This window comes from Poecilia reticulata, linkage group LG10 (assembly GCF_000633615.1).
Source record: "Poecilia reticulata strain Guanapo linkage group LG10, Guppy_female_1.0+MT, whole genome shotgun sequence".
Lineage (NCBI taxonomy): Eukaryota > Metazoa > Chordata > Actinopteri > Cyprinodontiformes > Poeciliidae > Poecilia > Poecilia reticulata.
The window spans coordinates 28,365,126-28,377,878 of NC_024340.1; the positions used below are offsets into that span (position 1 = coordinate 28,365,126).

The 12,753-nt window shown below is 42.5% G+C and overlaps 2 protein-coding genes across 2 annotated transcripts in view; both read right to left on the reverse strand.

The window, feature by feature from the left end:
• Positions 1-2,707: 2,707 nt before the first annotated feature.
• Positions 2,708-6,581, reverse strand: spry1 (sprouty homolog 1, antagonist of FGF signaling (Drosophila)). Its single transcript, XM_008421147.2, has 2 exons — positions 5,909-6,581; positions 2,708-4,697 (listed from the first exon to the last, which is right to left on the reverse strand). Exon 2 carries the CDS (start codon positions 4,645-4,647, stop codon positions 3,571-3,573), a length of 1,077 nt encoding a protein of 358 aa, XP_008419369.1. The 5' UTR covers positions 4,648-4,697; positions 5,909-6,581; the 3' UTR covers positions 2,708-3,570.
• Positions 6,582-9,881: 3,300 nt separating this feature from the next.
• Positions 9,882-12,753, reverse strand: part of afg2a (AFG2 AAA ATPase homolog A) — a 110,417-nt gene continuing 107,545 nt past the window's right edge. The window contains exon 16 of the mRNA XM_008421144.2: positions 9,882-10,180. Coding sequence (XP_008419366.1) covers positions 10,001-10,180 — 180 coding nt within the window. The 3' untranslated portion in view covers positions 9,882-10,000. The remainder of the gene's footprint in view (positions 10,181-12,753) is intronic.

The following is a 12,753-nucleotide window of genomic DNA, read 5'->3' on the forward strand; positions in this document are numbered from 1 at the left end:
GAGACAATAAGTACTGAACAGAATCAAAGTATTTCTCAGCAAATGTATTTCTAATGTTATGTTACATGAAGTCCATCACAGATGTCTCAGACAATGAAAGTAATCCACAGACACAAAGATAAAAATAAATGACTCTATAAACTTTAAGTCATGTGTAATAAAGTGTGGCTTAGTTACTGAAATGTAGCTGACACTTGTTAGAAAAGCCTTTTTTTGGTAACGAAAGTCTGAAAATACCTCCCTGATAGAGAAATTGATCCCATGTGTGGCTTGTAGCTGTCCTTAAATATTAAATGTTTAAAGGATATTTTCTAGATCCTTCAAGTTTCCATTTATTTCCTTTTTGATTCAAAATGGTTGACTGACTGGCCCATTCCAGTAGCTTCAATTTGTCTGAGGCCAGTTGAGAGTTTCTTGTTGTGATTGGGATCATTGTCTTGCAGAAAAAAAACTATCAGTGTTTCACCTTCAGCTTAACAAGTTTTTTAAAATTTCCTTTGTTCTTCCCTAAATTATACAATGTCTGAGTCATGTGCTCAGAGACTGCCCCGCACCATAAAATTCCCAATGTTAGTACGCGTATGGGTAATGTGTGGTGCCAGGATGAACATCCAAATCCATTTTGGTCTCATCTAACCAGACCATGTTCTCCCACTGTTGCTGTATTGTTTGATTCGGCAGCTTAAGCAATTTGAACATGTTTTTTTCTTCAGTGGTTGAGTCTTGAGCAGTGAAAGTGCACAAAACTCACTGCAGTTGAGTACATGACATGTTCCAGTTATGTTTTTAGGTCTTTCTCTCCATGAGTGCTTCTTGAGTCCTGGCAACTCTTCTGATTATTTTGCAAGGAGAACTGAATCTTTGCTAGATTGTGGTTAAATGTTCTTCCCAATTCTAGATTATGAATTTAACTGGGCTCTCTTTAAACATTCATATGCTTAGAAATACACCTATAACTAGTACAATTTGTACTGGTTATAGGTGTATAACCAGGTGTATAACCAGTACAAATGGTTATATACCTATAACCTATTATGAAAATGATCTAGTGATATCTTGGTGATTAAAAACCCTGTTCATTTATGCAGGCTGTTTTTTTTTTCTAAATACTAACAGATTGTTTCTTAAATTCAATGCCTTTTTTGTATTTTCTTCTTTAAGTGTTCAAGACTTCTTTTTATTCTATTTTACTACACATAACCTACTTTATGGGATTAATTGTTTTCATATTCAGTAAGTATGGATTACATAAATTGTTACCAACATACAGGGTGAGTTTGGAACATATTTACTGAGAAAAATGTTTAGTATTTATTTTCCCTGATGTTGTTGCAAACTTTTACTCCTTAGGCTTCACAGCTGACCTGATTAAAGATTTTAAAATAAGTATTGTTTTCACTTAGGTTGGAAAATGCTATGTAAAGACTGCCTTCCTGTCTACCGACTCCTGAGTACAGTTTAGATCTCCTCCATACACCCCTAACCCTAAATCCGTACAGAGGAACTACAGTGAAACCTGACAGAAAGAGAAAAAAAGAAAAAAGAGGCCTCCTATTGTTTGCTATCACCCAGAAGCCAGGAGCAAATGGGGGGCTCAAATTACCAGACTGAAAGGTAGCAGGAAATTGACAAATCGCTAATCCACTCTTTAACTATTCAAGGCAACAAAAGGTACATTCCACCAAAAGTGCATGGAGGAGAGAAGGGCCCATTTGAGGAGGGGGGATTCGAGTCTGAGCAACAAAACAAGACACTTCCTGTCTACTTGGGTTTTAGCTTCAAGAAAAATCATTTATTTCTAAAGTGCTGAATCCAAAGATCCCCAGACATGTTTCATGTAGGGCAACATCGTCACCATGTCGCAGATCCAGCTGGAGGACATTTCTGTTCTGTTCCCAGAGGAATCTCCAGGGTGAAGTGTACGCTTCCCAAACTGCTGTTGGTTCTTCCTGACCAACCAACACTCAAAGTGATGATCTCATCCCCTGGGGGCCCGGAGGTGCAGAAGTGTGTGGGTGTCAGTTAGTAGCTGTGGGGGCTGGAGGGGTCAACAGACTTCCAAAGTGATAAATTCACCAACAAAAAAAAAAAAACAGGAGTAGGGGGGTGTTCGGGTCTGGGTGGTGGCTGGATTGGCTCCTGTCGTTGCCTTTAGTGCAGGAACCGTGCCATAAAAGCAAAGCATTGATAGCCTGGGTTTATTATCTTTGAACAGGTGGCTCCAGCTACTTGTAATGGTTGCTCTTATTCCTGCGAGGCCTTCCTGCAACGTGGAGACCATTTGGGAGATTGGGAATAGCCCAATATAGCCGCACTAAAGTTTCGGGAATAAACTGCAGAGCATAGTTTCGTGGTGACTCGTTTGGCTGGTGTGAGCGACCCACATAATTTTTGTAAAAGAATAACGTAAAGATGCTAAGCTAATCATTTTAGTGACATGTGCTGTTTAAATTTCAAGCCTGCTGTGGAAAATCACATCAAAAAAGTCTTTCTCAGAATGTCAACAGTTGCTTTTCAAGTTGCAAGACGTTTGTGCATGTTGCTCTTTTTGTGCCAGAAATCCCCCTCACAAACACACACACGCACGCACGCACGCACGCACGCACGCACGCACGCACACACACACACGCTCACACACAATTGCAGAAAACTTCTTCAAAATCAGTCACAAGTCCCATCTTCTCAATCAAGACACCACACAGCACCATATTTTTCATTAATTAATATATTTTCTGCATTAAAGTTAACATAGTTTTCTTTTGTGCCACCCTTTAATTTTCAGTAAGTATTTTTGATATTTTGTTATATTCAGACATGAGTAAATTTAAGACTGTCTCTTGCAATAAATATCATAAAATAATAGAGCTTCACATAATAAATATTTTTTTACAACAAAAAAAAAATGTTTGACAGACATTTTTTTTCTTTTCTTTTTTTTAAAATAGCCAAAATTCCTCTTACGGAGCATACAATTTACACAAATAAAAAAGAAACATGGGAAAATGCCACAGAATGAGTGTGAACAGTCCAGATGGGTGGAAGGAGAAACATATCCAAGTGGAGAATACTATGAGATGGATGTGCTTTTGTTAATGCAACACAAGCAGAGGAGCCACGGCTTTACTGTGGCAGCAACAAACCTGTCTGCTACGAACACCAGGTAACAGCTACATAATCGCCCTAAAACAGATCGTCCTTCACAGATTGTGTGGGAGGCAGCCCCCAACAGGCACAGGCCGGAAGAAACTGCCAGTCTCAAACGGAAGAAGCACTTTTTCATTTTTAATTAGAATAAAAAAATAGTGTTATTCAGGGAGTTGGGGAACAGACAGAGAAAGAATTAAGGCAAACACTGGTCTGTAAAAACATGGTCCTGATCCAGAGAAAAGCAAAAAAATAAAAAATAGTTGAGTGGTTTTCGTTACTCCTTTGTAGCTCCTTCGTGTTCTGCAGCCAGGAGAGGAGTCATGTGGGAGGTGCTTGATAAACATTAATCTGTGACTGTCACTGTTTTTACTGTCATCATATGATCCACATCGGGAGCGTCCTGCGCGCACTCACAGGAAGCGATCAGGAAGGTTTCTCCTGGCTCTGTGGGGCCCAGCTCTCCAGTTTACAATACACAGTGTTGGAGTTCTTGCAGCGACAGCCGGGCCTGTTGACCCGGTCATAGCAGCCCTGGCACGCCTTCAGACAGCCCTTGACAGGTGGGTAGCATAGCAGACAGGGGAAGAGTACCGACATTAATCCCATGCACAGGAAGCGGGAGCAGCAGTGGGAGCGCGACAGCGAGCAGGGGTGGTCAGCGCATGAGTCTCCCTCGTCGTCGTTGGAGCAGTGGTAGAAGATGCCTTTGACCAGGCACATGCACGTGCCGTGCTCCAGCGCGCTCTCCGCCGAGCACAGGCACTGGCCGTTGCAGGCCAGACATGAGGGCAGGCTCCTGGGGGCCGTGCAGTCGCTGCACTTGCACTTCCCACAGCGCTCGCAGATAAACTGGTGGCCGGCGGCGGCCGCTGCGACCCCAAAGTCCGATTTCCCTTTGGTCGGGGGCTTGAGCGGAGCCTCTGGGGGCGGCTGGTGGAGGTGAGGTCCTTGCTGCGGCTGTAGCAGGGGTTTGGGTTTGGGCTGAGTCCGAATGGGCCGCTCTGCCCGGTGGTGGTGCTGCAGGCCCACGCCAGGTCTCATTGGGGGGGAGCGTGTGAGGAGTCCCTGCTCAGAGGAGGCGCTGCTGTTGCTCCCCGAGCTGGCAGCACTTCCTGTGCTGGTGGAGCGGCTGAGTCCCGGGGCCCGGGGGCCTCCGTACTGTGGCCCTGAGGCCACCACCACCACGCCACCCCCACCGTGGTGGTGGTGACCCGACGGCTGGCGCTCATAGTTGTTGTTCACATTGACGAGGATGACCTCATGGGTCCTTTCTTGCTTATCCTGGGGCCTGGGGGCCACACGGGGCGCTGGGGGCCTCCGCGCCACCGAGGGCCCCTCTGTGTACTCATTGCTGGAGCGGATGGCCTTGATTTGTTCCAGGGAGAGAATGGCGGCATGCTGGAGCTCCCGCTCGTAATCCGACCTCTGCCGGGTGTCGAGGGAAGGCTGCTGGATCACCACTAATGATCCGGCGGGGCCATGTTGACTTTGGAGCTCCATCTGGGGGGATCACCACTTCCGACATTCACCGTGGACATGCATTGGAAAACCTATCCGGAAAAGGGACCAGGGAGAGACAAAGGACAGAGGAGATGCGATCAGATTGAGCTCACTCTAGAAAACACACACTGCCCTTATGGAAGAAGGGCAAAACACATTTCTAAGGAGTTTTCTGGTTACCGAAACACAGCGCTGTCATCTTATTATCATTATTACCAAATTGCATCATAAAAACAGGATTAAATTATGTCAAGTCCATATTTCTCTTTTAAACACTCCTTAACTTCTGATCCGGTGAAGTGAGGAGGAAAAGTTGAGTATTAACGAGACTTTTTGAGACTTTCCTTCCCAACACACACAGATCCAAACTTCAACAGGCCCTACAAACACTTCCCCTCCTCATTTACATTTCTATGACTAGTTAACATTTAAATGCAGCGCAGCGACGAAATGAGGACACGATCCAAGGGAACTAAATGAGCTGCCTCACTTAGTATTCTATTACAACACCGAGGAGAAGCTCAGAGACATGGGGGGCAAAACTACAGCATTGGGAATAAATAAGGTCAGGGCAAATTCACTCTGTTTGGGAGGGATGGAGGGTTAAAATGTGTTTTGGCAAAGTAGATTTTGGGAGTTATTATAGTGCAAATACTTCCCCTGATGTGCATGTTTACACCATAAATACGGGCAGGAATTTGAGTTTTAGCCTTCAGGGTGTTCTGAAGCAAACGTCAACCTGCAGGAGGCCGAAAGGCAGCAGGACTGACACAAAAACACATGAAGCCTTTCTCTGTCTGCTTAACTCAACACACTAAAAAGATCGATTTTTTGCTGTTTGGCAAATAAACAGAGTCTTTCCTGGTCTGTTCTCCTGCGTGAATTCGCGCACCTCGTTTGGATGATCGACGCAAAGCGCGTTAATCTGAGCAGAAAGGAGAGATAAAAACGGGATCCCGTGGAAAACACTCGGGAGTCAAGAGATCAGGACGCTTCCAGAGACACGGAGGAACTTATGAATGAAAACAACCGCCGTGGGTGGGGGAGGGGTGTTTATTACAGTGCAGTCACGGAGCGACACGGGCATGGAGATCCATCAACCAAACACCGTGAAAATGTCACGGAAAGTCCGAGCATTCATGCGCAACTGTGCCTGGACGTTCAGATCGGAGCCCAGCGTGCTTCCTGCGCCTTAATAGACCAACAAATAACCGAAAACGCAACATAAATTACACAAAAAACCCGACAGGAGAGCGCTTACCTATATGCAAGCATCCATAACGTGGAATCCATCAACCAAACAATTTAGCAAAACTCCATCCAACAGGAAAAGGTCAATGTCCAACCGCGGACTGCGAGGTCTAACGCATAACATTGAGTTTGATAATCCAAGCTCGAAAGTATCCCTTTTTACTGCGTTATTCCTTTTGTTTTCGGTGTCTGCGTGGAGAAAAAGTTCAGCGCTGGGTGCGCATGCATAGATCCACGGCGGAGCTCTGATGAAGAAAAGACACAAGTCACCCGTGGGGAGCTGCTACGCACTTGTGGAGGCCGAGCTGTAAATGCGAGTTGAAGGAGTCCCGTTGGAAGAGTTGCAGAGAAGGAGAAAAAAAAACAAAAACACGTCCAGGTGGAATGCGAGTTTATATCCAACACTGCTGTGAGCACCGACTGCGATCTGGCCTTTATTTCTAGTTCGATCTGCGCAGCGGTGCGGAGGAAGGAGCAGGAAAAACAAAACGCTGCGTCCTGTGTGCGCTCCCTCCAGCTCTGTGGGCCTGTTCTGCTCTGAATGAATGGGAACGAAGCGCTCTGTGTTTGCTCCACAAGCCAACTCCCATTGGCCATTCACGGCTCTGAAAAAGGATACACCGCATCCGCTCCTGATTCATTGGGCAGATGTGGAAGGCCGGCCGATGGAGAGAGAGGGCGCGCTGAGTTAAGGTGGAACGGGTTTTCCATTCTGAGCTGAGGAAGAGGAGGAGGAGGAGGAGGAGGAGGAGGAGGAGGACCAGGCAGCGGCAGAAACAACTACTTTCCGATTGTTATGATTAATGACATGAATGAGGTTAATATGACTAATAGTTATGCAATGAGCGCCCCGGGTGGTTTATTTATATCATCTTTATTCTAATATTTGCTTCATAATTTAATTTTTTTTTTAGAACTTTTGTACCAGCTCTGCCATTTTTTTAAATTTATAGTTCTATTACATACATTACATTACATTACATACATTTTTTTCATTTCTGTTCATTTTCATGTTAATTGCTTACAAACTAATAAAATACCAAGATGTAAAAAAGAAAATATTACAAAAGTGATTACAGAAACAATGTTTCAGGTAAAGAAATAGTCCGCTCACAGACGCTACTAATTCAAGGCACTTTAATAGAAAATTGTGTGGAAGGAAAAAATGTAGTGTACTTTAAAAGGGGGTTTTGGTAATGTAGCTACTGTGAAAAAACATACTGGTTCAAAACAATTTTTTCCTTCTTTTTTTACTTATTTTCATCATAATACTATGGTATTTGTATTTAAATGGACTTTAAAATCAAACAAATCTTATTTATGATGTTTGAAATTGTAATTAAGATTAGCTGTAATTCCTGATACAATTATCTAGTATCAGTCATTATTTACACATGAGGTTCCATTTATGTGGAAAATGGGCTGGAAATTTGCTGTTGATGGGATATATAAAATGTTTACTATAAAATATTTTTCAACAGAGTAGCTGAAGCTGATTACAAATGAAATCTGTTGTATTTATAGAGATGAGTTGAGTGAGTTGAGTGTCCATTTTAAGGTCAGTGAGGTTCATATTGGTTGCCCTGTGTTGTCTTGATTTGCATATTGTTTTTTTATCTTAATAGATACCATTACTAGAACCAAAATGAACACTTATTTGGGTAGCTAAACAAAACTTTGTAGTGATTCTTTTATTCAGAAAACTTTGCTTCCCAGCAGACTTGTGTGGGTTCCCAGGTCAAATTTGCCTCTCACAATATGGCGGACACACTCATGTTTGAAGGAAAGCACAATGTTACGTCTACTCTTCTTTGTCTGTGACTGGGATACTCCATCTCTTAGAAACATAAGAATAATGGCTAAGAAAGAGGGTCAGCTTGAGCCATCACTGCCTCTTGTGATGTCATCAACCCAAATACACAAAAGCTGCAATCTGCATTTTCTTTTTCAGACTTTTTTTTTTTTTTTTTTTTTTTTTTAAGAAAAACTTTGCATTTTGCCAGGTCTCACATTGAAAATCCACATTCAATCCCCCAGCTGTAGTTTTCACGGTCACTGTTCTCTTTAAACAGCTCAGACTTCATTTGCGTGACTTTCCAAACAGATTTATGGAGGAACACATCAACAGGATGTCTCCTGAACTCCCTGAATGTTCCCATTGCGTATTCATGCATGGCATCAGAGGAAATGAAATGCGTGGCGGTGAGTTTTATGCATCATGCTGAAGTTCCGTTAATGTGCTGATTTATTTTTTCTTGCATGAGGTGGAAACGGGTTAGTCTGAGACCACCTTAAGAAAAAAAAAAAAAAAAAGAAAAAGCCAGCCCTGCAGCCAGGGGGAAAGACTCTTCCCCCCCTGCGCCTCTCTGCTCCACCAGCCCCCTCCCTTCGCTCCTCTGTTCCTGACTGTCTGCTTTGATTGGTGTCGCGGATGCGCTACATCCGGATCCATGAGAAAAGGAAGTTCAATACAAAGTCAATTTATCCCATTCAAATGGAAAAATCAATAGATGGATGACCCCGGGCGCCAATTCGGGTCAGCAAAGGCTTGGGGAATAAAACAAAACAACAAAAAACAAAACAAACAAGCAAACAAAAAAACAAAAAAAAAAAACACGAAAAGACGTATAGGCTTTAAGTCGAGAGTGAAGCGAGTTTGTGGCGCAGTAATGAGTGGATGTAAAAATCCAACCTCTTGGTGATACAGCAAATCCCGCGACAGATGGCCGCCCGGATCCCCTCTTAGTGGTCGGAAGTGCGGACGGAAATCTCACGATTACATCAATTAGCCTGTTTTCCATGTATGGATGAGATGAATATACCAGCCGTGACCGTTTTTCTCCCCCGTGGATTCTGATCTGCAGCTCCACGAAGCAAAGTTTAGGAAGCAGAAACGCACCAGGAAGTTTAAGCAGGTTATTATTTTATTAAATGCATTAAATAACTGCCTGTGAGCACTTAAATAAAAAACAAACAAACAAACAAAAAACAAATACACACTGTGTGTGTGTGTGTGTGTATATATAAACTATTGAGCAGAGTCACTACAGGATATTTATATTCTATTCCATTTATTGGGAATGCTTTGGTATCAAACTTTGGCTATTTTAAGGAATGTACTTTATGTGGATTTCATGTAACAGACCAACATAAAGTGGTGAAAAGAAAGGAATAAAAATGTTTTTTACTAATAGGAGTTACATGCGTTTGTGTTCAGACCCCCATGTTAAAACTAGAGAACTGCATTGTTTCACTTACAGTACAGTATGTCTTTGTGAAGTACTTTGTGATTTTAGACTCTGATATAAATAAACTTTATTTACTTGCATGGTAGCAGCTTTTGTACATCTAGAGGCTAAAAGTTTGTCAATTTTTTATTAACAATTCAGTAACATTCATTTTTAAGCCTCACCACAGATTCTCAATTGCATCTCAGTCTGGATTTTGACTGGGCCATTCTAACACTTGTACTGTATATGCTCTGATCTAAACCACTGTAGCTCTGGCTGTAGCCTTGTTATTCTGCTGGATCTCTAGGATTATTTTTACAGCCCCCTGACAGTTTCCCCCCCCAGGATTCTCCTATATCTGCCTCATCAATCTTCCCATCAACTCAGCCCTGACCCTGCTGGAGAAAAGAGTGATACTGGTATCACCATGTTTCACTGTGGGGATGTTGTGCTTAGGTTGATGGCAGTTGACATTTTCTTTAGGGATACAAAATTTAAGTGACACAGATGCAAATGCAAGTGACACTTTTCAGATTACATGAAACATTTTGAAAACTATGCATTTTTTCCCTCTAACTTCACTGCTACTTACTACTTTGTCCATCAAGTAAAATCACAATAAAAAGCCCTGAAGTACTTTTGCAAGTTACTGTAAAGTACTATACAGCATGGAATTTTGGAAATATTTTTCTCATCAAACATGAAACAGAATTACACAAAAATCTTGTCACAAAAACAGGATTTCAGGCTTCATGACTGTCACAAAATATCCAGTTTTATTTTGTGTCTATACATTTGGATCAAAATTCAGTACATAGAAAGCAAGTGAATATGTGTGCTACTGCAGTGTTCAAGAGTCCAGAGTGACGTTGTCAGAAGAAACAGAAGCCGCTGTGCTGCTGCTGATAGCTGACGTACGACTGGATGAGCGAGTCGGGGATTCGAGGCTTCACCGTGTTCAGGGCACTTTCAAAGTGTCTGGCCTCGATGTGCGCAGCTTTGATGTCCTCCTGCAGGGCCAGGAGGGCAGCCTCTCTGCATACTGCTGTTATCTGGGACAGGAAACAGACACAGACATTCAGCTGTCAGGCTGAGCGGTCAACTTCACCGCGTCACGTGATCGACTTCACAACACAGAGCTGCGGTTCACACCAGGCATGGAGCTACAAAAGGCTGAGCAACAAACAAAAACATCCAGTTGAATTTGCTCATATAAATAAAATACAATGATTTATTTTTTTTATGTATTAATTCAGATCTACATAAACAATACTGTTTAGATTGATTCTTTAAGCACACATCGCTTTGATCATCAGATGTAAAGATGGAATTAAAGAAAAAAACGTGTCGTTGCCACCTGGTTTTGAAAAAATTACAATAGCGACCCTAATTAGAAAACTGAGCAATTCAAGTTTGATCAAGAGGAATATTTAAGAGATTTTATTGCATGGTAAGCCTGCAGCTCTCATTAACAGCAATGTCTTTGGCTAGTCACTTCTCTCTTTGCAGTGGGGGACTGCACTAAAATGTTCTGGTAGTTTTATAGCATAGCTTCCTTTACGATGGAGCTAGTGCATTACATACGTCACCGCCAACATCATCAATTGGGTAAAATCAAATCCAATAGTTTAAAACCTCAACAGTTCACGTCTGCAGGATGCAATTATTTCTGAATAGCTGAAGGTCCAGACCCTTTTTATGAATCAAAGTGAAGAAGAATGAGCTGATTTTTAACAAGATACATCCAATCTGACTGAGAATGAGGTTTTTCACATAATTATCAGTATCCAGATGTGTAAAGGTGGTACAGACAAAAACCCCAAGACTCACAGCAAAACATGCAGCAAACGGTGTTTCTATTAAGCATCAACTCATTGAAAATTGTTTCTAACTTCACAATTATGCACCAGTTTTGGGCTGGTCAATCCCAACATTTAAAATAAAATGCAATAAAGTTTTTGGCAATACTGTGGCAAAATGTTAAAAAATTCAATGGATATAAGTAGTTCAGTTTGACTACGAATGTATCTGTTCCTTATGCAGAAAGAGGCGATGTGACAGCTTTTGGTTTAGTGGTTGTTGATGAACAAAATTCTTTTATAAGTATCCTAAAATGATCCTCGAGTGAAACACTCAGATACCCCTACCAGAGTCGGACTACGAACATGTAGGACACAGGAAAAAACACTGTCAATTGTTAAAGCACATGATGATCAAGGCGTTTTTCCAAAGCCGGAGAGTAAAGCAGGAGGAGATGGAGGTCTGATCGCGCTCAAGAATGCTCGCAGCATGCACGTCTCGGGACAGGTGCTTTGCAGATGTCAGGATGTGAGAGGCCTGTTTCCCCCTTTCTTCTGTTTCAAGCCAATGAGCTGCACGATTCAGGCAGGGTAAACACGCAGGGCCGGGTTAATTTTGTATAAGAGCTTCCCATCATTCAAGTCATTTAGGCCTGTCAGTAATAATGATGCAAAACAATGAGGCTATGCATCCCCGCCGCCTGTTTACAAATGCAGAGTGGCGACTGAGAGAGATGCCACATGTTGAACAATGAGAGTTCACAAAGTTTCCAGGCAACATCCACAAACAGGAACAGACAAACACTGCCGCACAATCAAACTGCAATTTCTTATTTATGCAGAAGCTTCTGCAAGCCGCGGTGGCGTTGGAGCGCATTCGACTGTTTTGTACCACCCCCATCAGGTTTAATAAAAAGTTATCTGAAATACACAAACGGTGTGTGAGAAACACACACAAGCCCTCACATTCATCCTGTTCTGCGAGGCCGATCAACAACTCAGTGTTTCCTGCTGAGTGTTTGCTCGTACGGACCTTAAAAAACACCAAGCCACAAAGGCAAACAGGACGAGCAAAAGAGCCGGGCTGTTTGTAGATGTGAAGGCATTCCTGAACTCAGGCAAAAGCCCAGCATTACCTTGATACCCCTAAAGATGGGCCCCCCATGCTCCTGTGACGGAAAACTGGAGGAAGGGGGAAAACTGCAAATGCACAGAAATGGTATGTGTGCGTGTGTGTGTGTGTGTGTGTGTGTATGTGTGTGTGGTCGGTGGCAAAGATTGCTGACTTGTGGCAGGCCAAATAAATTGCAGAACTCTCTATTTTAATGTTATTGCAATGCAGACTTCATTTTTCAGTCCTGTCATAAATTCTGTCAGCAATCACTTAAATATATGGAGCGGGCTGAAGCGATGCACTGCGCTGGCGGCTCTCCGGTGGGCGAACACCAAGATCCTGCTGGTGGCACGCAGCCAGTCATAAAGCAAAGCAAACCCAAAAAAAAGTAATCAAGAGCCTCTCAGTTTGAAGGTAAAACCTGCTGAGTCATGATGAGGATAGAAGTTAAAGCCCAAGAGAAAATTTTGATGAGACAGCAAAAACCAAAGTAACACCTTATATATCCTAATGCTGCCATGATTCTACCAATTTACTGTAAACAGAAATATCTTCAACATTTTCACTAAAATATATATATTTTTTGCAAGAGATTATAGCAAAAGTCTTTCTTTGTCAAACTATTTTCTCATGTCTGATGTGAATCTAAGTATTTACAGAATTTCTACACATTCGTAAAAACTCAGATAGAAATTTAGAGAGTTCTGAGTTT